Source organism: Ammodytes marinus (assembly GCF_949987685.1).
Source record: "Ammodytes marinus genome assembly, chromosome: 10".
Taxonomy (NCBI): Eukaryota; Metazoa; Chordata; class Actinopteri; order Uranoscopiformes; family Ammodytidae; genus Ammodytes; species Ammodytes marinus.
Genome location: NC_137214.1, coordinates 5,222,734 through 5,249,420, shown reverse-complemented (window position 1 = coordinate 5,249,420; position 26,687 = coordinate 5,222,734). Strand labels below are relative to the sequence as shown.

At 40.6% G+C, this 26,687-nt stretch overlaps 5 protein-coding genes across 5 annotated transcripts in view; 2 read left to right on the top strand and 3 right to left on the bottom strand.

Moving 5' to 3' along the window:
* Positions 1-2,694: 2,694 nt before the first annotated feature.
* On the top strand, positions 2,695-4,599 carry nkx2.5 (NK2 homeobox 5; the record flags this gene model as incomplete). The annotated part of the gene is made up of 2 exons (XM_080035850.1): positions 2,695-3,043; positions 3,980-4,599. The coding sequence occupies 2 exons, from the start codon at positions 2,695-2,697 to the stop codon at positions 4,597-4,599; spliced, it is 969 nt and encodes a 322-aa protein (XP_079891976.1).
* Positions 4,600-6,720: 2,121 nt separating this feature from the next.
* Positions 6,721-12,808, bottom strand: LOC307256332 (vesicle transport protein SEC20-like). The gene is made up of 6 exons (XM_080035255.1): positions 12,711-12,808; positions 10,879-10,971; positions 10,539-10,630; positions 9,993-10,097; positions 9,531-9,649; positions 6,721-8,128 (listed from the first exon to the last, which is right to left on the bottom strand). The coding sequence occupies exons 1-6, from the start codon at positions 12,789-12,791 to the stop codon at positions 7,932-7,934; spliced, it is 687 nt and encodes a 228-aa protein (XP_079891381.1). The 5' UTR covers positions 12,792-12,808; the 3' UTR covers positions 6,721-7,931.
* A 391-nt stretch (positions 12,809-13,199) lies between these two features.
* On the bottom strand, positions 13,200-16,559 carry atp6v0e1 (ATPase H+ transporting V0 subunit e1). The gene is made up of 4 exons (XM_080035404.1): positions 16,331-16,559; positions 15,804-15,851; positions 14,151-14,267; positions 13,200-13,528 (listed from the first exon to the last, which is right to left on the bottom strand). The coding sequence occupies exons 1-3, from the start codon at positions 16,432-16,434 to the stop codon at positions 14,174-14,176; spliced, it is 246 nt and encodes an 81-aa protein (XP_079891530.1). The 5' UTR covers positions 16,435-16,559; the 3' UTR covers positions 13,200-13,528; positions 14,151-14,173.
* Positions 16,560-18,053: 1,494 nt separating this feature from the next.
* On the bottom strand, positions 18,054-21,275 carry rpl26 (ribosomal protein L26). Its single transcript, XM_080035739.1, has 4 exons — positions 21,220-21,275; positions 20,341-20,512; positions 20,103-20,243; positions 18,054-18,217 (listed from the first exon to the last, which is right to left on the bottom strand). The coding sequence occupies exons 2-4, from the start codon at positions 20,506-20,508 to the stop codon at positions 18,089-18,091; spliced, it is 438 nt and encodes a 145-aa protein (XP_079891865.1). The 5' UTR covers positions 20,509-20,512; positions 21,220-21,275; the 3' UTR covers positions 18,054-18,088.
* A 1,108-nt stretch (positions 21,276-22,383) lies between these two features.
* ppp2r2ba (protein phosphatase 2, regulatory subunit B, beta a) overlaps positions 22,384-26,687 on the top strand; it is a gene marked incomplete at its 5' end in the record, with an annotated part of 60,432 nt that continues 56,128 nt past the window's right edge. Inside the window, one exon of the mRNA XM_080035736.1 lies at positions 22,384-22,473. Within this exon, the coding sequence (XP_079891862.1) occupies positions 22,395-22,473 (79 nt within the window). The remainder of the gene's footprint in view (positions 22,474-26,687) is intronic.

The following is a 26,687-nucleotide window of genomic DNA, read 5'->3' as shown; positions in this document are numbered from 1 at the left end:
CATCCAGCTACAAGCCTGCTTTTACTTTAATGCAGGAGTAATACTATCCTATCTATAATTTTAACAGTCATATCTGTCATACTTTAAGTACATTTTCCTGATTATACTTATAATTTTACTTATATGTAATTGGAGGACTTTTAATTGTAGCAACGTATTTTTACACTTTGGTATTCGTACTTTTACTTAGGTAAATGATCTGAATTCTTCCTCGACCACTGAACATGAGGCCAAACATATGAATACTTTAACATTCCCCACTTTTGAACAGGTTATGAGGCTAACCCAGTTTCCCTATAGAGAAAGTGCAACATTTGTTATCTCATTCTTTACCGGTGTATAGCCTGTGCGCTTGTTGCACCACAATTAGTCTTATCACTAAATAGTTAATGGATGTAGATGCAGCAAAAGACCTCCAGGAAAGAGAATACCCCCCCCCCCCCCCCCCCCCCACACACACACACACACACTGAGAGGCTGCTCCTCACTTCTCCGACACGCAAACCCCTCAAAATACCCACACGTTCGTGCAGCGGAAGTTTTTAAGCAACCTTATCTGGAGCTTTATCTTGAGTCGGAGATGTGCTGCAGACAGCCGGGTCAAAGGGGAGCGCGGGGCTGCAGCATTAGGGGATATGAAACACATGCCAGACCTGTCATCTTCAATTTACAGTTTACTATCCGGTTCAACTGCGGACCTAATTCATTTAGGGGATGATGATTTACCTTCACCTAACAAGTTTCTTCCCGCAATTAATGACAGAAAAACGGGTTAAACCTTACAGTCAAACCGCTAGGCCGTAGTGGATATAAATCACGATGAAAAACATTTTCCCATGCGCCCCCTCCTCCTCCTCCCCCTGTGTGCGTTTACTTTATTTCGCCAATAATTACAGCGAGAGCCGGGGCCAGTGTTGACTCTCACTGCGCCCGGGGAAGATTTTACGGCCATTCATCAGCTCGCGAGGCGATACAAATAGTCTTTAAAACTATAAACACCCTCGTCGGGCAGGAGACAGCGAGGACCCATTTACCCCGCTGGCTGCGCTAAACTGCTGAAGATAAAACAAACGATAATACTGTCTGTCTCCGGACTGAGAGCGTCTCCACAGGCATTAATAGCAGGTTTAGTGCCAACCGTACCGCGCGAGGGGAAAACACATGTAGGGCTATATGCGTCATTACGCACGGTTGTCTCCATTTTAATGCGGCCCCGGCGAAATGATTTGCACTGTGTTATTGTTAATCTATAAATGGCCCCAACTGTAGGCTTTAATTGACAGCATCTCATTTACGCGTAAGAATGCGCACCTGAGGCGGGATAGGAGTGGGTGGCGCATTGGAACGTTAAGTGCACGGCTTGTCTTGGAATTTAACAAATGGCTTAATGAAAAGGAATATAATGGGACGGCTTCATTGGTTAAAACTCGGGTGTCACATATGAAACATCTTTAGGATAACCTGGCAGGCAACGTGTGTGTGTGTGTGTGTGTGTGTGTGTGTGTGTGTGTGTGTGTGTGTGTGTGTGTGTGTGTGTGTGTGTGTGTGTGTGTGTGTGTGTGTGTGTGTGTTTGTGTATAGGTTTGTTGTCATCTGTTATCACGTGCTGATAACGCAGACAGTGGCTCCAGAGAGGCAGACTGCAGAGTGTGTCGCTCCTGGTTTCAGGTTCCGTGTTCGGGGACACAACCTGTTGTCTGCTCCCCGTTTTTTTTCTTCTTCTTGACGCTCGTCTGCTCAGCTTCCCGTCGGATGAGGGCCGGGCTGACACCCCAAAACACACCATCGGAATGATGACAAAAATGTACCGCTGTTATTTCCTCTATACGGAAGTTTGGCCATGGGTGCTATTATACAATAATGATTGAATGGATTATTTATCTCGGTACTTGAGGATGGATGTAAAGATATCTGTAAACTTTGGGCGTAACGCGTTTTTGCATTGTGCGTAATTCTTCACAATAGAGAAACATATCCATCTAACAAGTCATCTGTTTAGTATTGCATCATATATAGCCGTTACAAATCCAGGTTTTTCCGAAACCCAGTTACATTGAGATATATATTTTCCATCAGAATCAATACAATGAAAATATTTATTTTTTTAATTCGCTTGTAGGCTATATTAAATGCATGTATCTTAATGTTTAACATTGCATTTGTCTGTTTTCTCTCTTCGTTTTTATAATTACTTAAATCCAATTTCCATATGGTCTTATGACTTTTTTTTTTTTATATTGTATGCCCCTGTAAAGCACTTTCAATCGCCTTGTCTGTTTTGTGAGATAGAAATAAACTTGTCTTACCTAACAATTTGCTTTGGAAAGAGAATGAGAGGTTTGACTGGTGTTAGGATCTTTGTAGTGATTGAACACATGTAGGTCCATCATCGGTACAGCCTGTAGCTCACATCCCTTTACGTCATGAGATGGGAGTAGCGGTGGCTCCATACAGAGGGTCCAGACTGGCTCCCTCCCCCTTTGCGTCACCGGGAGGCCGAAGAACAAAAAAAAATAAGAAGTTTGGAGACAAAGTTGACATTCAAAATGCACACACTTCACTCAGGATCAGTCTGCCACACCAAACCCCATACTTCAACCAGTAGTAAATATTACCAGGCAGGAGAGAGGGACTTTAGTATTTGTCTCCATATGACAGGTTAATCGGTTATACACGTTTTGGAGCGTCTTGGCAATGTTCCCCAGCCCCAGCACGTCCACTCCCTTCTCGGTAAAGGATATCTTAAACTTGGAGCAGAGTCAGGGCGTTATGGTGTCTTCCATGGACTACTGCACTGTGCCGACCTCCACCACCTCCACCGCCTCCTCCTGCATGCTGGCCCGCCTGAAGCAGGAGCCTCTGCGGGACATGTCGTCCTCAAACGCCGCCTCCTCGCTCTTTGGAGAAGACCTCCACCACGAGCCCAGAGCCGGCCGGGGCAACAGTGCACTCAGCTTCGCTACCACCTTCTATGGTAAATCCCTCATGATGGATATAGTGAAGGATGGCAAATCAGACGCGTTTGAGGGGAAACGTAGAAAAGGTGAGATGATGATGAGTTCAAGGCCTGCGCACAAATGATGGAGGGCCCGCGGGCTCGCGTTCTGTTTGATTAGTGCGAAAGGCAGCATGATGCTCCAAAAACAACACCAAAGCAATAGGCATACATTCAGTTAATATTTTTACACTGGATATATGCTTTGAAACTGGATTTTCTGACAGTTTAAAAAAATATATAAAAGTTGAGTTGATGTTTAGCATGTTTAAGGCCTGCTAGACTTTGCCTATTTAAGGTGAATGGCATTAAGAAGAAAAAAACAAAGTAAAAACTGCAAAACTTGCATTGGCAAAAATAACTTTGATTACATTAAGTTGCGTGATATAGCCTACATGCGTAAATCATACATTTTGTCAAGTATTTATTTTCCAGAACTTACACTAAATGCATCATGGGATGGGTGTCCAAGGAAATTGAATCAATGCGCAAATTTAGCATCATATCAGTGTTGGGGAGTAACTAGCCTATATGTAGTTAAACTGATAGCTCACCTGTGAAAACATGGCCTATATTTGATTATTGTTTTGAATGCTTTTAGTTTTAATTCATTATTATTTATTATATTATTTATATTTGGAACACATTTGTACTTTTTAGTTTCTGCAATAGGCCTACATTCAGTGGCATTTCTTTTCTGGCATGTATAGGCAAATACAAAAAAAATATATAATAATAACATAGGCCTAGGAATTTGTACAAAGTAGTTTGAACTATGTTATCCAAACAGCTTTAGTTAACGAAACTTTTTTCAGTGTGAACACATTGGTAGTTTGCAAATCTAAGCTGACAAACTTCACTAACACAGTACAATTAGTATGTTGTCAGCAGTTGCAGCAATACAATGAACCAATGAACATTAAATACCCATGCAGGCCTGTGTACATTATATATCATCCTCTTCTTTGTGTCTTGCGTATTTAGAGGACTTCAGTCCTCCGGCGGAGCCTGTGGAGGAGATAATAAAGGCCGAGGATCCGGAGAGAACCAAGCCGCGCAGACGCAGGAAGCCCCGGGTGCTCTTCTCCCAGGCGCAGGTGTACGAGCTGGAGCGTCGCTTCAAGCAGCAGCGCTACCTGTCCGCCCCGGAGAGAGACCACCTGGCCGCCGCTCTCAAACTCACGCCCACGCAGGTCAAGATCTGGTTCCAGAACCGCCGGTACAAGTGCAAGCGGCAGCGGCAGGACCAGAGCCTGGAGATGGTGTCTCTCCCGCCGCCCAGGAGGGTGTCTGTGCCGGTGTTGGTGCGGGATGGGAAGCCTTGCCTGGCCGGGGACACAGCCGGCTACAACCCGCCCTACAGCATGGCTCATCATCACATCAACCACTTCACCTATAACAACTATCCAGCTTTCAGCAACTACACGGCCGGCCCCACCGCCTGCAACAGCACAAACTATGCGTGTAATTATCCCGCAGCCACGATGCAAACTATGCAAGGAAGCGCCAACAACGGGAATTACATGAACTTTGGGGTAGGAGAGCAGAACACCTTCTCCTCCAGTAATGGCGTGTCTTCGTTACATGGTATTAGGACATGGTGAACACAAACAAAAAGTGTGAATTTAAAGGGATAGTTTTGTGACTGCATGCATTTGTAAACGTGTGAAAGACCTTGCGAGGTTTGCGTTAACTTTTTCTTATATTTAGGCTACTCATTTGCTTTTGGTAGCTTTTCGTTTTTTTAACACCAGTTTTTGTCTGAATAATCTACATTTGTATTTATTTTCGTGTCTATGGCGCGCGGACAGTTCATAAAATGTTACATTTAAATTATAAAATTTGAACGACCATTTCCTTTTATTTTTTTTAACCGCATGTGGATAGTTCCATAGGCCTACTTTTAAACATTATCAGTATTTTCAGTCTGCGAATATATTAAAACAAAAAATATATATATTACGAATTTATTGTAACAATTTAGGATTTAGAAATGTGTTAATTCAGTTAGTTATAATTATTATAACCGTTATTCAAATGTGTTAATAATGCTGACATGCAAGTTTTAAATGAGGTCCTATATTGCATTAAATGTAATACGTGTCTCAGCTTTGGTTTTAGATATCAATCCTTATATCATTTCAATTAAATAAACTATGTACACAAAAAATCATGACTACCTTATAGGTAATATATTAGTTTATTATTATTATGACAACACATAATCCATGCCTGTGGGTCACAGAGTGGTTATACAGCAGATCCACATAAAGGCACCACACGTCTGCACAAGCCTCACGTGGTTTGTGTCTGCCTCAAATGTTCAAGTGGCTATTAGGAAGCTTCCTTCAATAAGCTTAAACAAGGTTAACAGGTAGTTAAAAGTTTACACATTTTAACAACCCGTTGTCAGCCACACACACACAAGCAGCAGGCTCAACGGGCTGACAGCCATGACCTTGACCTGCAGCTAAATGTCTTTAAAACCGGTTCTGCTCATTTCATCTGGAGAGGCTGTTTTTTTAAAACAACTTTATGTGAGGTGGAACGCTGTGATTATGTACTATTTGGACTATAGCATTGACTATACAAACTGTCCAAAACACATCTTGAACCACCTTTTCTCTGTATTTGGAAATATGAGGACTTATTCAAGAGGTTTTACCGATCCACAATATCTATCTATCTATCTATTTTTATTTTGGACAGAACTTGAAAGTTAAGACCCCCTCTTGTTACTGTTGTGTTTCATTAGATTGTTTGAGGCTGACACACTTTATAACTGGAATCATGGTGAAAATACACAGAAAATGCAGAGATATATAACTGAACAAAGCTTCTGCCCTCCAGCTGTAGAAATGACTACTTGAGACTTGTTCTTGTGTTTACGCGCTCCGTTTGGTGCTGTGTGCGTTCCCCCTCCGGGAGGCTCCGTCCACTTGTCCAGATACAAACCCCAACACTTGATTGACACTATCGCGGTGCTAAATGCAAGAATAGTCCAATTTGCTTGACAGAGAGCCAGAGGGCCCGGTCTAAGTGTGCAGTTATATGAACAGCCTAGGAACTGGCTCTGCCCCACTGCCACCACTTTACATGAGTAAGAGCTGCTTAGGCATCTCTCAGCTCTCTCCACACATGCTCTGTTGTCTTCTCTCATCTCATTTGAAACAATGCAACCCCAGCACTGACACACATCAGAGACACCATGTCAACCATCAAACCAGAGGAGTTTGTATTTATTGATGATCAACACTTTTATAACAGCATTTTACATGACGTTAAACAAAAGGGCAAAGCCAGCAGGCGGTTATACAGAGAGGGGTAGCAAGGTCATGTAGCTCCTCTGGCCACCCTCTCCTCACAGGTGTTGAAAAGGCAACGTCAGATAACAGCACCACACAACGCTAAAAATATCCCACCTCACCCTCCACCCACTCTGGAAAAGGCAGAGGGGGAAACGGGGCTCGCATTAATCTGCTTTTCCGGGTCTTATCTGAAGAAAGGCAGGGATGTATGCTGCTGTATCTCTGCCAGCGTGATCACCGTCCACTGCTTTTACTGAGCCTGACTGCTCTGCTATAGGGAGACCAGAGCTCAGCTAACATGGGGACGGAGAGGGAGAGAGAGGTGTACACACTCTAAAGAAAGTGGTTTTTTTTTCTGGTTTGCAACTGAATAAATCCCACAAACAAGATCATTTTTTGGCATTTTTTGCTTTTATTAAGACAGTTTGGAGGGACATAGATGAAATGGGGCAGAGAGGGGAATGACATGCAGAGAACGACCACGGGCCGGATTCCAACCCGGGTCTGCTGCAACGAGAACTGAGCCTATATGGGGAGTGCTTTATCCACTACACCACGAGCGCCCCCATTACATCATATTTAAAGTGCACATATAAGTACTGTTCTGATGATGCAGCCAGTGAAACACACACACTAAGTGACGGCAGTTTGGCTTGAATCATATCACAGTAAGAAAGCCGTAAGCATTAAATCATTATGATAATGTAATAAGTTACACCGTACAGTAATTATACAGTACATAATTAATAAATAGCAATTACACACAAAAAAGCTTAATTTGCAGTGATTTTATGAGGTGATAAAAAAAAATCCCTTTCTGTTCCACAGTGAAGTTTCTTTTTAGGGTGCTAATATTGGTCTTATAATAAGTGCCCTCAGTATTGTGCCATTTAAATGCTACTGTTGAGTAATAGCCATTTACTGTATTGCATATTAACTAGAATATTGTTTTGATGACATGCATGCTAATAAAAGCTTGTTGAACTGAAATTAAAAAGTGACATATTATTTTACTAGCAGTATTATTAGTATGTTTGCTTTTTAGAGACCCTCGTCAGCACATTGTCTGCACGCGTAGCAAACTGAGAGCCACTATTTCAGGTGTCTGAGGAACTACTTTAGTTTAAGAATATGTCTACACGTACACGTATGAATGGAAACAAGAAAAAAAAACATCCTTGATGTCTTCCACGGGAATGTACAATCAAAATGATTAACATGGGTCCTTCTTCATCTCCTCTGACATTCATACTTCATGATTATCAAGACACTGCATTACTGCCTAACACCAAAGATGGACGTCTTATTCACCAAAAACGTACATTATCTTTTCCAGAAGAATACAATGATCCCTTTGTATGATAAAACAAACACTTTTCAGTCAATAAAAACAAAGCATGTCAGTACAGTTGTGTATGGTTATCTTCACCTTTGTTGACAATATTTCAGCAGCGTCACAGTTCGGCAGAGTGAGCGGTCCACATTCCAGCTATAGCATACATACACCCGTGTGTAATATGATACGCATCATTCAGCAGTTGTTTAAAAATCATTTAGCGCCGTCCGTGGAAAAGCGCTGTATGTGGTAGTGGGAGAGAGAGCTACTCAATGGAAGGGTTACCTGTCTTCTACAAGAAGGGGAAGAGTCTCTTCTTAAGGATGTAGAGGACTGTGGCCAGGAAGAGGGCCACGGCCAGGAAGATGAGCAGTTTGTCAGTCAGCTCTCTGCGGTTGTACTTAGTGATGAGCTTCCTGCCCAGCTGAATGGTCCCCGTCATGGTGCGGAATTCATCGTTGGTCTCTTGGACTGTCTTTGAGGAGGTGGCTTCAAAACACAAGAGAAAAAAACTCCTTTCAACACATAAGTCTTCAAAGCAGGGTGTCACCATCTTCCAGTCCCACCCTCAAGACCCATCTCTTCTCCTCTGCCTACCCCTAGATCACCCACCAACCCAAGCCCCATCAACTTTAAATTTTCCTTTTGTTTGTTTACTGTTGTGCTCCTATGTAAAGCACTTTGAGTGCGAGAAAAGCGCTATATAAACTGAATATATTATTATTATTATATTATATCACACATTATGAATAGAACTGGAGTGTCATTTTAGACAGTGCTACATTGAAACAGTTTAACCTTAAAAATAGTGTTAATCGCATAGAGTATGAGAACTCCTTAGGATAACTCACAATTTCCAGCACTAGATTTTTGAACACTGATAAAGCCTGCTGTCACTCTCAACCCAACAATACAGGAGACATAGAAAACCTAACCAACGTATTATAACACAGCTGCCTTAGTGAAATGGGAAATAAACAGACACACCTCAAACAATCGAAAAAGGCACAGACAAACTCAATGAGACATTCAGTCCAGCGCAAGGCATTGTGGGAAATGGAATATCACTACAATATGTATACAAAAAAAAAGAATTTCAAACATTAACAGCAGTGTCAAACAATTATCTGTCTGAGACACACGGTTTTAAGCACATAAAAAAACCTCTCCACTAAAGCATACCCTGGTGAGTGGTAATGTAAAGTCAGTGTCTCGCTCCAGCAGCGTTTTTCCATATGGTAAGGTAGCTAATGTTTGAGGTGGCTAATGTATCGGTAACTATCAGAATACAATGCCTACTTAAACTAAAGGCGAAGTGTGGATCAAGACCCTTGCAGAATTGAATTGGAGACCCCGTTCTTTTTCGCAAAGCATAGCATACACACATAACTTGCCTTGGCTTAGCCTCAATCCTACAATTTTAAGTTTTGGCACTATTATAATGAAATTAGACAAACTTTAACCAATTCACTTTAGTCTACTTTACTGGAAAAAAACTTTTTTAGGCCATCAACTTTAAAGGTGCACGAGGAACATTCAGTTTTTGTTCATTCTTGCACCCTCTTTTGATAAAAGCCCTAGTGTTTTTACTGCGCCAGCTGTAGTTCCTGAGTGAGCGTACCCATGACAAAGGCATTAAGATAAACAATATAAAAATAGCATTCTTTGCACTGATGGTCTCGTTTGCCGTTACATGTAATTTATGATCATCAGAGGAAAAATTAGACTGTGTCAGAAATATTTAAAAGTTCCTTGTAAAGTTCTGCTTTACAGATTATACAGTGGTAGGCTCACTAAACAATGCCCCATTGCATTAAAACATTATTCTGTATTTTGCTCACACACACACTCCCTTAATAACATTAGTGTGTGTTGATCAGGTCCCACTAACCTAGTGTGGTGATGGTCTCCTCACTCTGCGTCACAGACTGTGCCATCATGCGGCTGATGCTCATCAGATTCTCTGTAATGTCACTGCTGCTCTGAGCCATGTCCTCTTTGGTTGTCTTCCTGAAACACACACACACACACACACACACACACACACACACACACACACACACACACACACACACACACACACACACACACACACACACACACACACACACACACACTATATGTAGAAATGTCCTACTGCAAATTTAAAGTACATTAAAGGACGAGTATTGAGAAGAAAAAGAAATGTTGAGATAATGTTAAAGATGGTTGTATAGGAGAAATAAACCGATGCAAACAGACATGGTTGAGTCAAATAAACACCTGAGTGTACATTTTGGACATTTTATTCGTACACGTATGACATTTGTTATGCAAGCAAAAATTGATTAAGATCTCAAAATGGTCGGCTCACCTCTGCCTCACAGTGCTATCGGCTCCATAAAGAAGGGCCTGCTTCTCCATGTTGTCTATGGACAGTTTGCTGGCCAGGTTGGCTTTCCTCCACACGGTCTGGTTACTGCACAAAAAGCCTCCGTTAATCATTTCATGAGGAATCGGACATTATGCATGTTTAAAGCAGGCCACAAGGACATTTCCACATGCTTCTCCCCACTGTCAACACAGACGTGTGACAAAAACAATACATAACCTTTGACATTTAGAAAAGCCAGGGAAAGTGTCCCTGCGTTCCAAATTGCATACTCTTTCTTATTGCTATGCTACATACTAAAGTAGAGAAGAGTATTAGGGCCACAGAAGAGAAAAAAATTCAGACGAGGAAGATTTTTTTTCAAGAATAAAGACGAATACTCCAAAATGCCATTGGAGTTAGTAGAACATAGGGGTATTTTTGGCATACTGCAATTGACATGCATGTATTGGGACAGCCTAAATCTTTTTCTGGCATACTAAATAGAATGGAAGTATGCGATTTAGAACGCAGGGTGTGTTTCATTACCTCTGCATCTGTTTCCTGTGTCCCTCTACCTGACTGCTCAACGTTAGCTTGTCTGACTCTTTGTCCTGCTCCATAGCCATCTGCTCTAAATCCTGTCAAACACAAACAGAAGAGCACAACAAAAATCTGAGCCATTAATTATAATAATAACTTCATAAATATGGCACCTTTAAAAACAAAGTTTACATCGTGCTTTGACAAGACAAAGCTAACACACAGTAATCAGATACGATACCACACAGAAGGGGCCAGGCACAGGCAAAGTTACATTAAAAGCATTCAAGACCATTTAGAATGGGTTGTAGTTTACAGATATACTCACAGAGAGCCTATATCTTACCTGGATCCTCAGCCTGAGATTGTGGAAGCTCTTCTTCACGTCTGTGTTGAGTTCTGTCAGCTGGCTCTGAGGGCCTGTGCACTCTGTAATGTCCTGGGGAGGATACATAGCAAGGAGATTTAAACAAGACTCCTTTGTCAATGTAAGCCCCCCATCAACTTTACATCTTTATTTTGTTTGTTTACTGTTGTGCTCTAAAAAGCACTATATACATTACATATATTATTATATCATTATTAATGTAGGTGAAGTTACTGGTAACCAACACATTTACACAGTGGCCTATCTGTGACCGCAACGTAACACCCTGCTGGATGGTAAGTGCTCTGACTGTTTGAGCTGGGAATCATCAGGTGGAGTCAGTGATTCTGGAGAGCGCTTGTTGTCAAACTCACTTTTTGTCAAAAATCTCCTCACGATCACTATCAATGCTGTGTGTGCTTAAAGGCCTACTTCACCGGTTTGAATATGAAGGTGTATTGAATTCTGAGATCCTATGTAGTATAATTGTGCAAACATTTTTTAAATTGGTTCATCCTAGCCTGAGAAAAGGCAGAAAGAGCGTTTTTTTAACCCTATATTAATCTTACTGTGACATCACAGTAAGATAAATATAGGGTTAAAAAAAAACCTTACTTTGTAAATATTACTGTGATTTCTCCTACTGTGACATCACAGTAATATTTACAAAGTAATTTTTTTTTTAACCCTATATTTATCTTACTGTGATGTCACAGTAAGATTAATATAGGGTTAAAAAAAACACTCTTTCTGCCTTTCCTCAGGATAGGATGAACCGATTTTTTTTTTTTTTTTGCACATTTATACTACATAGGATTTCAGAATTCAATACACCTTCATATTCCCACCGGTGAAGTAGGCCTTTAAGAAACAAATATGGTGTTATAGCCTAGGCTCTGTAAACTGGTATGCAAACAAAGGGTATGTAAACAAAGCGGGCCACCGACATGCCCGTTTACAAAGCCTAGGCTGTGTACTAACACTGGATTTCTTATTAGCGTGCACACAGGGCAGGTAGCAAGGTGATATTCACTGGTTTTGACAACAAGCTTTCTCCAGAAACGCTGACTCCACCTTTAATATGTTCATTAGTCTTCATGATAGTACATTATATGGATCAATTGTTTATACAATATGGCAGAACACAGGCTATAGCAGATAGTAGGCCTGCATTTTTCTAGGCCATACTTATAATTTCTTAGATTTTCTGATGAAAAGTCCAAGAAAGAATTACCTTGAATGTTAAATTATATAAAGCAGAGAAAACAAAATATTCTGGAACCAATAGGCAATGTAACATGTTTTACTTTAAAAAGAATAACCGGTCATCAAAATTGCTGCAAAGTATGCACTAATTAATTCTGCTAAATGAATATAGCCTACGCTTGAAAAAAAACATGACTAGTAGCCTAAAGGCTGTAAACCATGGACATATAAAGAAACTCACTAAACAGTGAGAAGGCTAACCAAACGAAGGAGTTATTGAGCCGGAAATCGTTTCAAGGTGCATTCTCTTTACGATATGCTATTTGTAGATACTTTTTGCTCTTTTACTGGTCGTTTTACATTCTCGTTTGATATAATTAGGCTACCTATGCCTAAATTACGGTGAGCACATTTAGATAAATGAAATGAAAGCACTTTAATCCCACTCCTCCACCCCGGCGGACTGACAGCAGCTGGAAACCATGGACATACAAAGACAACACGGCGCGTGCACGCTGTCCGGAGGAACACACGTCGGTGACACGCGATAAAGCCCGCGTGCCGTGACGTATAGCGTCACAGTCTTACCAAATTAACTTTCGCACCTGTATGAGAGCTTTGATTTCCAAGTCATATTTCAGTATTTCTTGTTCACATATTCGGACGTGGACATCTGAGGACGCCATGTTGCCTGTTGCCAACGCTATGCAGTCGGCTGACAGCTACGGCAAGCAGGAAGCCCGGTTTAAAATTCGACTTCGGTCACACAACAAAACTGACACATTTCATCGAATAAAATACATTGACTCTAAATAAAATCAGAATTTTAAAACAATTCCTTACAAAATAAATTATATTAACTTAAAATGGACTGAAATAACCCACATTTAAATAGGCATACTTTGATGTGGAAAAACTATGAGTGATTAAAAACCTAATGTATCAATACAAATCTTTACTTTTCAACACAATGAGGAGCATATAAAAATGACATTTACTAAATAAACAAAGTCATTACAGTCAAAGATTTTAACAATGCTCATGGGTTAAGAAAAACTAGACAAAAAATAAGTTATGTATGGAATGGAGTCGATTCTTACTTTTATTAATTCATCTCTCGCTAACATTACGAAACAAACAGATCACATCAAACAACAACTATTTAAAGGCAAATATCTTTCATATTAACAATAAACACAATATACATAATATATATATACCAAACAACACCAACAAGCACATTCGGTGAAATCTCTGAGGTCCTTTGGGAATTCTTCTTTTTCTTTTTTTATACAAGGCACCAGTGTGTGGTCACTGGTCAGTTATCACACAGCGGTCTGAGTTTAAGGCCATTTAGAAGGAAAGAGCTCATGGAGAAAGAGGGGTAAACGTCCAGCAGTATGCAGCAGTGTCAGGTCTGCCCCTACAGAGAGAGAGAGAGAGAGAGAGAGAGAGAGAGAGAGACAGAGAGACAGAGAGACAGAGACAGAGACAGAGACAGAGAGAGAGAGAGAGAGAGAGAGAAAAAAATCACAACAAACACAGTATCAAGCCACATATTAGAATACACTTTCTTTTATGGTCCTGGTCAAAAGTTAGATGATTTACTTTCTTACGAATGTTGAAATGTAGAATTTGTCAAGAGGAAGGCTGTATATTTTTAAGAAATACACCAATAAAAATCCCAAATAAATATAATGCGTCACTTGAATGTCCCAACGCGACCATATCCGATCCTGTCATGCTGATCTGCGTGTCTTTAATGCGAGAGGCATCGGTGAACAACTCAAAAGAAAATAGATACTATCAATAATTTGATTTTTTTTAATGAAGTAAGATAAAAAAAATGTTTATACAAATCCTATTTGACTTTGCAATTTAAGACTTTTTGGAAGATTTATTGAAGACAATTTTACAAAACTACGACCCCATTTCTAAATAATTAATTTCCCATTGAAGACTTATTAAAGATTTGGAGTAACGCCTGTAATAGCATCATAGGAGTAAAGGTTGGTCAAATGTGGGTTCAGAGGGGGGAGGGTTACCTGCATAGTGGAGGGGGGGTACATTAAGGCCAGTGGTAGTTCAGGTACCAGATGGCATCAGTGGACAGAGAAGGCCCCAGCAGTGGGTTGAGCTGGGCCAGAATGGCTATCAACCAGCTGTTGGGATGGAAAGAAAATGATGGTTATTAGGATTATTCTACACAGCTTCAAAGTAACATTCATTTGGGAAATAACTTAGGTAGACTACTTTGTCTCCCATGCACTCTTTTCCCCATGTTGACATACAACACGACAACATATGCAAACTCCCACCTAATCGTGTAGTTAAATAATTTAGCACGACAGGAATACTATATACACAACAGTACTAAAGCCAATGACAAGGTTTGTTTTATTGTGACAGTTATGCAACATAACAGTACATGGAGTAAAAGCAGATACACATGGACATCAAGTTAAATCAGTCAAAGTCTACCATCTTGGTTTGAGAAACAAATGCGCTCTCGTGGAAATGAGATACTCTATTCAATTATTTATAATGCAAAAGCCGCAACTAAAGATAGTGTTGATTATCAATTAATTGTTTTTTTGTGTAAAAAATGACAGAAAATAGCGAGAAGTGCCTTCAGTTTGACCAACAGTCCAAAACTTTAAATGATTGTGTTAATAATCACACATGACAAAGATAAGCACATATGAGAAGATGGAACAAGGGGACGTCTGATATTTTCTCTCGAAAAATGACTTCAATAATTCAGTTATTGAAATAGAAGCCACACAATGTCATGTCAAGGGAGCAATCGACGAATGGATTCAGCCATTAATATTGATAATCAGCATATGAAATACTTCTTTGATCCCCTGGGGAGGACAATAGTTTTGTTAGAGTTGCTCCCGTTGTACAATATACTGCGAACTTTACACAATTTGCAGGAGTTTTCCTGCACAGAGAAATGTTTGGCGCACACATCTATCCACACATTTATCCAGTATCAAAATGATAGTAACTAATAAAAGTAGCTTTTTAAAACCTCTCCAAATGTGTTCCTAGTTCAGCCCAAATCAACCACTATATCTTGCACTTTCCATCGTTTGGTAGCCTATAAATAATCACATTATTTAACTACAGGTTATCAGTATTAACATTTAGTTTCATATCAATAGTTTCTTTATCGCGTCATGTCGGAAAATGTCTGGCAATTCAGAGTCTTAAGCATTATAGACAGTTATCATTTATAAAATTGTAAGAAATGAACAGCAGAAATCCGCAAATAACAAACTTCTATCCTTTACTGTAGCACATTGTGACCCGTAAACAGTGTTGTGTGACTATGTGTCTGCGTAGTCACCCCCCAAAGGCCCAGCCTTTCATTAACAATAGGAATATATCACTTTCCAAGCACATTTAAAGGATCTTTACTTCTTTACAGGGTCACAGATTTTGACGGTATAGCACATCAGCCAACATAAGTGGATTTTATATTATTTTTTAATAACATTTGTAAATTGTCATTTTATCGTTGGTTTGTTAAACACATACCTTCAGTTGAAAACTATTTGAAAAATGTGCGTTAAAAAGAAAAATTCATGAATAAAGAGGGTAAAATATGACCCAGTTTGTAGAATTGCATGCATGAATAATAATAATAATGTTAAAGAAATCTGGTCCATATCCAGTTGAATAACACTTACAACAGGTAGCAGCAAACTGCAGTCAACACCAGCATTGTGATGATCACCCTGTGGGAAGAGGAGAACATATTTTAAAATGGAATAACATCTATGGATAGGGATTTTTAAACATGGGCCATTTATTTGCCTGATCATGTGACGCGTGACCAACAGGCAAATAAAGGAAGTCACATTAGGCCCATTTTCCACAGATGGGAGTAGTTCATATTTAAACTGGTATCAACAGTTTGAGGAAATTTAAAATGAATGTATTGTAAGCAGAAGTCAACACAAAGTTGAATATGAATATTGACGCTTTCTACGACTCAAACAAGGAGGAATGGCTGCCAAACTAGCTTCAGTTAGCCGACCCTAACTTTACCTTACCAAGTTTTAATAACTTTAACCATTCAGGTAACAGTGAGAGATATTCAAAAACGCATTTCTATTGTATGTTGTGTACGTTTGCGTGTGGGGAAATAAGATTAAAAGGCGTCCACGTACGGTAAAATAGTTTAGCTATAAAGTGAAGCTAACCGAAAACTTACCCTCTGTTTGGTCCTTTGGGGATGAACCAGGGAACAACTCCTCCGATGATTCCCCAGAACAGGGTCATCACCGACATGGCGATGACAAAACCCAGCTCGGCCATGGTAGGGTTTGCTTTTTAAAACAGCAACAATAGCTTACAAAGCAAACACAACTTGTGACTTGTCAAACTTCTGTAGCGTTGGTTCAAAGCCTCGAGCCAGTGTCCACAGAGGAAGAGGCAGCGTGTCACATGACCGTACAGCGCAGAGGGAGGAACTAAAAACCAGTCCAATGTGTTAAACTGGTAAAGAAGTAATATTATGAGATTTCATACAAATAAAAAGGTCATTTGCTTTAACCGATAGGCTAGTGTCTATTTGGCAAGTTATTTTGCTCAGAGACGCGTCATATTCTGCAAATAAAAAGGTTAAAATGCAGTAAGCCTATTTTATTTCGGAATCCCTAAAATAGGAAATGTTCAGTCTGTGGTTAAACAGTGACGCCTAGTGGCCATTATGTAAGATTACAACATTAATTGTCAAGTAAATAACAAGCGATACCATAGGCTATAATAAAACGTTGCAGAACAATTCATGTAATTCCTCTCCCCAACCCTTGTAATTTGCATTCATTTGAAAAATGTTACCTGTAATTAAATATTATTGCAGTGTTATATTCGTATTAAAGGTGCATTATGTAACTTTGGTGAAGTGAACATTTTTCTAAGGTATATTCTCTTAACTCAATAAACAAACTTTCTTCACAGGAAAATGTGATCCCTGGAACAATGTTTGAAGTTAGAAAGCTTCCTGAAAAGTTACTTTACCACTTGTTTACAGCAGCAGGGCCTACAGTCTGGTTTACAAACATATTCAAGTCTGACGTTTGGTTTCAAGTGCCTCAAAATAATTTTGTTTAGATTTATGATAGAATTATTCAATACTAAGAATTACATTGAGAAAATGTTTTCTATACTAAATTTAGGCTCTGCAAATGAAAACAAATCCCCCTTACCAGAAACTGTGTAGTGCACCTTTAAGTTTATTTGATGTAGTTATTGATGCAGATATTTGTACCTATTTAGTTAATACAATTAATTGATTAAACATAAATAATTTGCATATAATAAATTGTATACAGTAAATATTGCATATAAATTGGCTTTTGTTTTATTCTTGTAGTACAAAGCACATTTTTTTTACATTAACCACACCTATTTCCATTTTATTTTAAATTTGAAAACAAGAGCAACTGTTACAAAACTAAAATTTAGGTATTTTGGATTCTGATTCACCGTTTGAATCCAACAAATGAGCTGCACTCTTGCCAGGTGATGCACATTTCTATTTCCTTGTAACATGGATAGAATTCCTGTAATTTCTATGGAAATATCAGTCTTGTGTCCGGGAATTTATTTGAATCCTCTTTATATCCTTCAAACCTCATCTACCCCCCATCGGCTACCCGTTCCCTTACACATAGCCACAGCTCCAAAGCCTGGCTCAGAGCCAGCAACTGGACATGTTTATAGTAACCAGACAAAACGTTGTGGATTGACTTTTTGCGATACAGCTGGTAGCATCAACTTTTGCCAGTAAGTATTAACATTAAAAAATGTTCACCAAGTGTTTGCTGGAGATGGCTTAGTATGCCTTAAGCTACAAAATACATGAACAGGATGCAAAGAGGACAACAATACTCCCACCTTCACAACTCAAACACCAGACAGACAAAGTGTGGTCCATTTATACATTTTATTGAGCAAAAGGTCATTTTTACTCGGCCATCTTCTCAATGGTCTCCTCCTTGTATTTGCCCTTCTCCTTTCCATCAGCGCGAGACTTGGCCTTGCGCTCCAGGATCTTCTTACGGTCCTTGTCCAGCTTTAGCCTGGTGATGACCACCTGCACAATGAGGAAAAAAAAAAAACATGTGTTGGTAAACAAGTCATGTAATGTCTCATTGGCCATTTGAACAAAGGCAAAGGATGTCTGAAAATGATCAGGATACAATATTAACAAGGCATGTCTGAAACAAGCTCCCAGTACACAGTAATAGTTACAATTTATCTGAAAATTAATTGTGAAGTTTTGCAATTGGTACAACCAACCAGGAAATGTATCAATAGTGTAGTATCCCTTTAATATACTATAGAACACAACCTAGGCTTCAGATCATGTGAGTTACAAAGACCTGACATGTTTGATAGCTGTTAAGTATGAGTCCATTTAAAGTGACCCACTGCTGTAAAACTCTAAAACAAGATTTCAATTCCACAACAATAAAAGTGCAGATGTATTTAATAGGAATTATACATGGCTGCATTCCATTTAGATGAGCCAATTTCAGGTCCACGTGTTACGCATGCTGGCTAAATGGTATGCCTTACAGGCACTTTGTGGAATTGTGGTCCTCATTATTGCCATTAGGAACACCTGGACCTTCTCTAATGTGACCAGACAATACGTCTCAAACTGGACTATAAGCTGTTTGCTTTGGCCTGTTCATATGAACCTGTGAATACTTCCAAGTAGTACGACAGTCACATGTGGGTGAATGCCTCGTCAACTAACTCACAGCCCGATGACATTCTACAGCACAATTCTCTAACACTACAACACAGTCGAACAAACAGAGCTTTGGGTTTAGGAAGGTATTACAAAGAACACAACGTTATGTCACAATCTGTTCAACCCACAGATTGTTCCTCCAACAGACCTACACACAGCTTGACCAGTCAATACTATTTTAATAGTAAAAAAAATAAAATTATCAGATTTGAGTCGTTTGTGACCTCTTTTCATGGTTATGAGGCAATATATTCAACATATTCAAATCTGGCAGGAGTGAACTGCATTAGCAAGAACACTTCTTATTCACTAACCACCTTTATAATACAATGCATACACAATTAATGTAATGCACATTTAAACTATCAATTAATATTTACATTCAGAGAGATTTATGCAATAGTATACACATGGTCCACTTTCACCATCCTGTTAACTTTCTCCTGAACTTGTTTGTTACAAAAGGCCTTGTATTAACAACATTAGCAATTTCAACAGTTCACAGCAAATTGAAACAGCTTCTCTAATGAATTCTCTTTTCCTTCTCCAAAAAGGTAAACATTGCATTCATTTCCACTGGATCATTACTGTCATTCACAAGGTAGGTTCAAATGTTTGAGCTTTATCATTGTAACTAATACAAATACAGGGCAGTGAACGAGAGGGCTGAAGTCTGGCTAATTGAATGAATGGTAGGAGATGTTGGATCCTAGTGTTTGAGGACTTGTCAGCCTGACTCGATGTATTGTGAATGTGGTGGACAAAACTCCAGGAACAATCTAATCCAATGCAGTCCAATACAGCACCAACACTGCCTGTCACCTCCACCTGGCTGACAGCGTTTGGGTTATATTACAAATCTTTCACCTTATTTGCAGAGATTAAAAAAAAAAACTATTAACTTGCTTTTGAACATTGTCTATCTCAAGTTGAGTATGCCACTCCCAACTCCATTGCAAAGTGCTTGCAAGGTCAACCACACAACTTGTGAACCACAATGAAGAACATCTCCCTGGTGCTTGAGGACTTTAATAGGAAACCAGGTGTAGCTCTCCACGACTCATGAGTGCACTTATCAGTTTGAGTGACAATTCTAATTTAACTTCACATCACTGAGACGCCACAACAACAGCAGCCCTGCACCCACCGGCTTTGTCTAAATTGAGGCCGACTATCCAATTCGACAATCATCTACACACACACACACAACGTGTCTCACCTTGCTGGAGTGGATGCCAACATGGACTGTGGTTCCGTTGGCCTTTTCTCTCTGCACGCGCTCGATGTAGATGACGTACTTCTTCCTGTAGACCTGCACCACTTTGCCAATCTGCTGGCCTTTGTAGTGTCCACGGACAACCTGAGTTATAAAAAAAACAAAACACAAGCTAGTCAAGCAAATGCAGGCTTTTTTCATGCCCAATTACAACATGTTCGAGCAATCCAAACTACAATACCTGGACTTCGTCATCTTTGCGGATGGGCATGGACCTCACGTTGTACTTCTGTCTGAGCTCCTTGGACAGAGGTGAAGACATGATCTTCCTCCTGATGTGTGAGGGGGCATTGAAATGCCTCTTGCGGTTCTTGCGGCGCGAGGATGTTACAAATGGATTGAGCTTCATGATGCTGTCAACAAACAGTACACAAATGTTATGAAACTGGACTACTATGGCAATATAGTTTCGCATTATTAAAATTGGCAGTTGCTTTGAATAACATAACTCTTAACCGGCTCAGTCGCAAAGATAATCCAAGTAAGCATTTGAACGAACCTCGCTAACGTCAGACTCGACTACTTTATTTAAATATTTTTTCTACACACCACGAAAGTAACGTTGTGCAACTAAAACTGCAACTGGAAGCACTCTTTACTACAGTAGGCCTACTAAAACAGTAGCTAGTTGACCATGTTATAGTAGGTCTGCCAAGCTATATGCTAAGCTAGCAAGAAGACGCTAATGTGTTAGCATAATATAGCCAGACTATAAGATACATTTTACTCACATTAACTTTAAGATTTTCGAGCGAGCAGCAGACTAAAACGAAAAGCTATTAATGTGGAGGAAGCCGAATATTGAGTCACTTGCGAGGGGAATAAAGCCCCTTCAGTCCTCGTAACGTCAGCCGACATGCGGATACAGACATAGCAGAGAAGGGGACCAAATACTGAGACGTCTTAATTCGTCATCAATCATCTATATGGGTTCAATATTGGCCGTATTTTAGTAGTGACGATGTTCGCTAGGTGTTAAGAGTGTTACAGGTGTACACAGTGAGTTAAAAAGGAGGATGGATGATGATAACTTTTAAAATTTTCTGTCAGGATTTCTTACCCTGCCGTTTACTCCTCTAAGGCCGGCGGAAAAGAGACTCTCCATGTACTTCCGCTGGCATTAGTTCACACTCAAGTATCGCGAGATCTACACCGAATAAACATTTATCACAGTATTAAACCTAGGCTATTATTATTATTTTAACAGTGCTCGGTGTTCTTTTAATGGTTTGATTGTACTTATTGTTGGGTGATTTTCAAATATTTTTATTATTTCTGACTTATTTTTATGGCTGTGCATTAGTAGCCAACAAAAAGTTAAAGACTAAACAAATATAAGTTTTAGGCCGACTAGACTTAGCCTAACAGTATTTTCTACCACAAAAAAAGATACAATTAAATCTTAACTTAGTTTATTTTTTGCGACATTATGGCCCTCTGTTAAATAGGCTACTTCAATCAATGGTTAAACTCCGATGCTATAAATATGGCCACATGATGACGCCAAACTCAAATAATCTGGTCAGCAGTTTGAAACAAGTTTTAACTATGAGTAATTAAGTTCGGGCCCTGTGCTCACCACAGACTGTGCTGTCATGATTCACCTACTACTTGGAATAATAATTGGAGAAAACACAAATGGCCTAATGTGTAGGATAGGCGTGGGAACAACATCATCATCTCTATAATCAGATGTGACTAGTCTTTTTTCTTCCCTTTTTTCCTTTTTCTTTTTGTATTAGCCTAGTCCAATAAGCTCATAACATAGGATATAAGGGAACGATGGAAGAAGGTGGTGGTGGTGTGTGTGTGTGTGTGTGTGGGGGGGGGGGGGGTTACATCAGACCACATAGCCTACATTGACCTCCCGTATGAGGGGAAGGAGGCGACCCCCTGTCCTGCTCTCACTCGCTCAACTACACACAAGCAGTGAACTACGGACACGGAAGTGGAGGAGCGCTGACACCGTCCGCTGGTTGCAGCCATACAGTCAGTTTGCTCCTCGGGTGGAGGAGTGTAGTTTGACCGGAGCCTGTCTGCCTGCGATGTCTGTCTGTCTGTCTGTCTGTCTGCTTGCGATAAAGTGATGCTGTCATAGCCCGGTGCGGCGTGGACACAGCCTCCCTCTCCCCCTCACTCTCTCTCTCTCTCTGGGCTGGACTGTCGCGGCGGCAGTGCGGATGTGGAGCCCGCGACGCAGCGCTCTGCACCCGTCGGACAGCATCGGAGGAGAAGATGAAATGTTTTTCCCGTTATCTGCCGTACCTCTTCCGCCCTCCGAGCACCATCCTGTCCTCCACTTGCCACACCGAAGGTAAGGGTGGGACGCTGGCTGCTGTCAGGGGGCTGGGAGTTGCTCACACAGTTTTGAGCGTGTGTGTGTGTGCGTGTGTGTGTGTGTGTGTGTGTGTGTGTGTGTGTGTGTGTGTGTGTGTGTGTGTGTGTGTGAGTGTGACTGTCCCTGACTCATACAGGATGCATAGCAGAAGTTCGATTGTCCAGTTGCAGGGCTATAGCCTACTAACACACTGCAGATGTGTCACGGTGCATGAAGTTGTTGGAGCCATTCTAAACATGTAGATGTGTGGTAGGCTATTAAGGCTACATAGATAAAGATAGCCTATAACTGATGCAAATAAATGACTCTGATCTTGGTCTGTGTGCTTGTCAAGGAGTAGCATGCTATTCCTATATTATCCTTTATAAAGAGCTGCTTATAACAAAGGCCGGCCAGTTTGTTTGGTTGCATGACAAGTATCTTCCCCTGTCCCATAACATTGCTTCTCTCATTCATCTTAAACCCCTTTTAAAGGTGGAGTCTGTGATTCTGGAGAACGCTAGTTGTCAAAATAATTTTTTGTCCAAATCAGTGAATGTCTCCTCACAATCCGATACCTGTCCGCACTGTGTACTGGTGTTAATAAACAGCCTAGGCTCTGTAAACTGGAATGTAAACAAAGGTATATGTTTTAAAAGGGGCCACCTTAGATATACAGTAGAGCATAGCAGAGTCGGTCCCTCCTGATACAAAACCAGACTCAATTTCCTTGCCATGTATCCAAAGGGTGCGATTTCCAACGCAACACCTTTGCAATGTTATAGGCCTACACGACCCAGCCTATACTGAAGTTTTTTTCCCCCCGACAGAATGCCCACAGTTAGAGTGTTGAATTATCCCTGAGCCACCATAGCAATACATGAGTTCATAAGAGCTAGGTCCATTCATCCTGCTGATTGTGCTGTCAGACGGGGGCAGCCCAAGAGGGTCTGACTGTTTGTATAAGCAGTCATTTACTAGGTCATAATGTGGAGACTGAGCCACTGCATTATTTAGCTGTGCATGGTTGCCCTCTTTCCTGTGCCTCGCTCTGCCCTCAGCCCTTTGGCAAAGGGAGGACAGATACTGGTACAGTGTATATTACAGTATGGCTATGTGCTGTCAGCCAGGGGCCTAAGTTGACTCATGTAGTAGTCCATAATCATTTATATTCTGATTATTCTCTGAACCGGAGAAAAACCTGAGACTCAGTCAGTCAGTCAGTCAGTCAGTCAGTCAGTCAGTCAGTCAGTCAGTCAGTCAGTCAGTCAGTCAGTCAGTCAGTCAGTCAGTCACCCATCCAACCACCCACTCACTCACTCACTCACTCACTCACTCACTCACTCACTCACTCACTCACTCACTCACTCACTCACTCACTCACTCACTCACTCACTCACTCACTCACTCACTCACTCACTCACAGACATATTCTTCTGCTCATCATCATCATCATCATATAGTACATTTCACCTTCAAACCCAAACTACACATTCAAAGTTGTTATCCCTCTTTTCTCCCTTTCACTTTTCTTTTGAGCATTTTGACATTGATAAGCCAGATCAAATTGCTCTGTCTTTATAGGATATATATTCACACTGTCGAGCGGGAACTTTTACTGACTAACCATTGAAAAGCGTTTACAAGGATAACGCGAACTGGAAGCCAAACGTGGAGATACAACAACAACAAAACACACCCTGCGTTCCAAATCACATACTTTTTCTTTTTACTACACTACATACTAAAATACAGAAGAGTTTTAGGGCCATAGGAGAGAAAAAAAATCAGATAAGGAAGATTTTTTTCATTATGTCGAGAAATGTCAAGAATAAAGACAAATACTTCAAAATGCAATTGGAGTTAGTGGGGCATTAAAGCTGCAGTTGAGAGTTTTTTCACTGTAATATTTGGCAAAACTGTCATAATAGCCATTCAGCTATATGTAGGTGAAGTGGTCTGAAAATATGTTTTCATCACTTTGCTCCCCCGTGCCTCTGTGTGCTGCCCCCCAAAATTGCCACCGCTCATGTTAATTTTGACCAATCAGAGCGAGGCTCAGATTCTCCGTTCTTATTGGCTGTGGGACTGTCCGTTCACTTGGCAACGATGTTGATGCGTCAGTTGCGTGTGCGTTCACGACCCTAGCAGTCTGAAACTACTGTTTGGCCCTACTACGGCAGACAGCGAATAGCAATGTCTTCACCAACGAACTATCTATACCAGGGGTCACCAACCTTTTTGAACCTGAGGGCTACTTCATGGGTACTGAGTCATACGAAGGGCACCCAGTTTGATACACTCTTCTGAAATAACAGATTTGCTCAGTTTGCCTTTAGTTATATATTATTATTAATGGTTAATGATACGCATCTATGTGAAGACACTGATCATGTTAAAGATTTCTCACAATAATGATCAACAATGACTTAAAAAAGGTGGGAAACAGATTATTATGCTATTTTTAGAACAGGCCTGCGGGCGCCTCATATGGTCCTTGCGGGCTACCTGGTGCCCGCGGGCACTGTGTTGGTGACCCCTGATCTATACTATACTATCTATGCAACGAACCCTCAATTTACCATTCCCCGGATACCAACAACTAACACGGTGGGAGGACAGTGTGTAGGCTACACAGAGACTGAGAAACACCGAGGAGGAAATGTAGGCGGCCGGCTGTTGCTGTATGAAGCCGCTCGGGGTTAGAAGACGTGTGGAAAGTGAGCCAGGAGAATGGGCTTCCTTTGGCTGTGCTTTAGCTGATAAACCAAGTTAGCACCGGTCGGATAGCATTAGTTAACTCACCCGGTTGTGTGCAGCCACCACCTCCATATAATGAACCCAAACATAACTGCTAAGTCCGGGGAACTTTCACGAAAAGTACAACGAAGCACCGGTGTTTATCTACGCCAGCCACGGTCCCGTCACAGCCAGGTAGGGTAATGTAGGCTACTTGCCTTTATTTTGTACTGCCGTGCACACAATGGTGCTGTAAATGTGTTTGGTATGGTGCTCCCTTGCTGTTTGTGTGAATCTGCAATGCTGTTTTAAGGCTATTTGTTCAGTTCAGTTGCTGTTAATTTGTCTTTTGGCACAATTGTTGGCCGTGTTGTTGTTGTTTTTGTGCGGACATGATCGCTGTTGTGTCGGGTCGGCCTTGGTTGATTAGGGGAGTAAATATATCGGGGATGGTGGGGGAGACACTAGGTGCGTTGGGTGCAACATGAACGCGCGCTGTCGTTCGGAGGGAGGAGCTGCAGCAGGTAGAGCGTTGGGAAAACAGCCGTTGGAATCCCAACGGCTGAAACTCTCAACTGCAGCTTTAATGTATTTTCAGCATACTACAATTGACGTGCATGTAATGGGACATCCTAAATCCTTTTCTGGCATTGTGGTAACTTCTGCCCAATACAGGCGGGCGGCCGGGTTGTAAATGAAGAATACTTGAGGCGTAGTGACCGTTAATAACTTTATAGGTATGGCACATATCACAGCATACATCTACTGGTCATAACAGGAAGTCGAACTTGAACTACGGAAGCCCCGAGGAGCTTATATTCATCCAAATAGGAATGCACTTATCTTGCGATGCAAGTTAACGTTACAACAGGCATACTAAATAGTATGGAAGTATGGGGATTGGAACGCAGGGATAGTTAAACAAAGACAGGGGAAAACACGATATATAGTTATCATAAGATTAATATATGCAGCATTGTGAAGGGTTTTACATGAGTTCATTCTGTGTATGGGGAGAATCATAGGACATTTTTGGACTCTTACTGTAGTCTAAAGTTGGCAAAAGACATTGGATATCTGAAAGAAATGGCAAGCTAAAAAAGGAATGACATATTTCTGTTTTTGGAAACTTAGACAACACAGTGTAAAGATAAGATCGACAATGGACTCAAGTAAAACTAAAAACGATTGACGTGTAATTGTAAGCAAAGGTGTAAAAGTTAAGGAAACTAGTCTTTGTCTGAGAGGGTGTTATGGTTGAAATGGTTGCAAGAAGGACATGGTGCAATCATTGTAACAAACACAAAGTATTTACTTTATTAAATTAATATTATTATAACTGATCAAAGGAAGTGAGGTGTGGTGTGCAAGTTCTGTATTTTTACAGTTTATATTTTGCCACTTTCACAGCAGCTTTCCTGTATACAGCCTAGATAGTAAATAAAAGGTATACAGCCTACGCTCTGTTGCAA

Excerpts from the sequence above, each read along its gene's own strand:
- atp6v0e1 (XM_080035404.1), bottom strand. The coding sequence starts at position 16,434 with ATGGCCGAGCTGGGTTTTGTCATCGCCATGTCGGTGATGACCCTGTTC. Across the intron at positions 15,852-16,330 it reads CCCAAAGGACCAAACAGAGG|GGTGATCATCACAATGCTGG; the intron begins GTAAGTTTTCGG and ends CTCTTCCCACAG. Across the intron at positions 14,268-15,803 it reads GCAGTTTGCTGCTACCTGTT|CTGGTTGATAGCCATTCTGG; the intron begins GTAAGTGTTATT and ends CCATCCCAACAG.
- LOC307256332 (XM_080035255.1), bottom strand. The coding sequence starts at position 12,791 with ATGGCGTCCTCAGATGTCCACGTCCGAATATGTGAACAAGAAATACTG. Across the intron at positions 10,972-12,710 it reads AAATCAAAGCTCTCATACAG|GACATTACAGAGTGCACAGG; the intron begins GTGCGAAAGTTA and ends TATCCTCCCCAG. Across the intron at positions 9,650-9,992 it reads GATAGCACTGTGAGGCAGAG|GAAGACAACCAAAGAGGACA; the intron begins GTGAGCCGACCA and ends TGTGTGTTTCAG.
- rpl26 (XM_080035739.1), bottom strand. The coding sequence starts at position 20,508 with ATGAAGCTCAATCCATTTGTAACATCCTCGCGCCGCAAGAACCGCAAG. Across the intron at positions 20,244-20,340 it reads GCAAAGATGACGAAGTCCAG|GTTGTCCGTGGACACTACAA; the intron begins GTATTGTAGTTT and ends TTTATAACTCAG. Across the intron at positions 18,218-20,102 it reads TTGGCATCCACTCCAGCAAG|GTGGTCATCACCAGGCTAAA; the intron begins GTGAGACACGTT and ends CTCATTGTGCAG.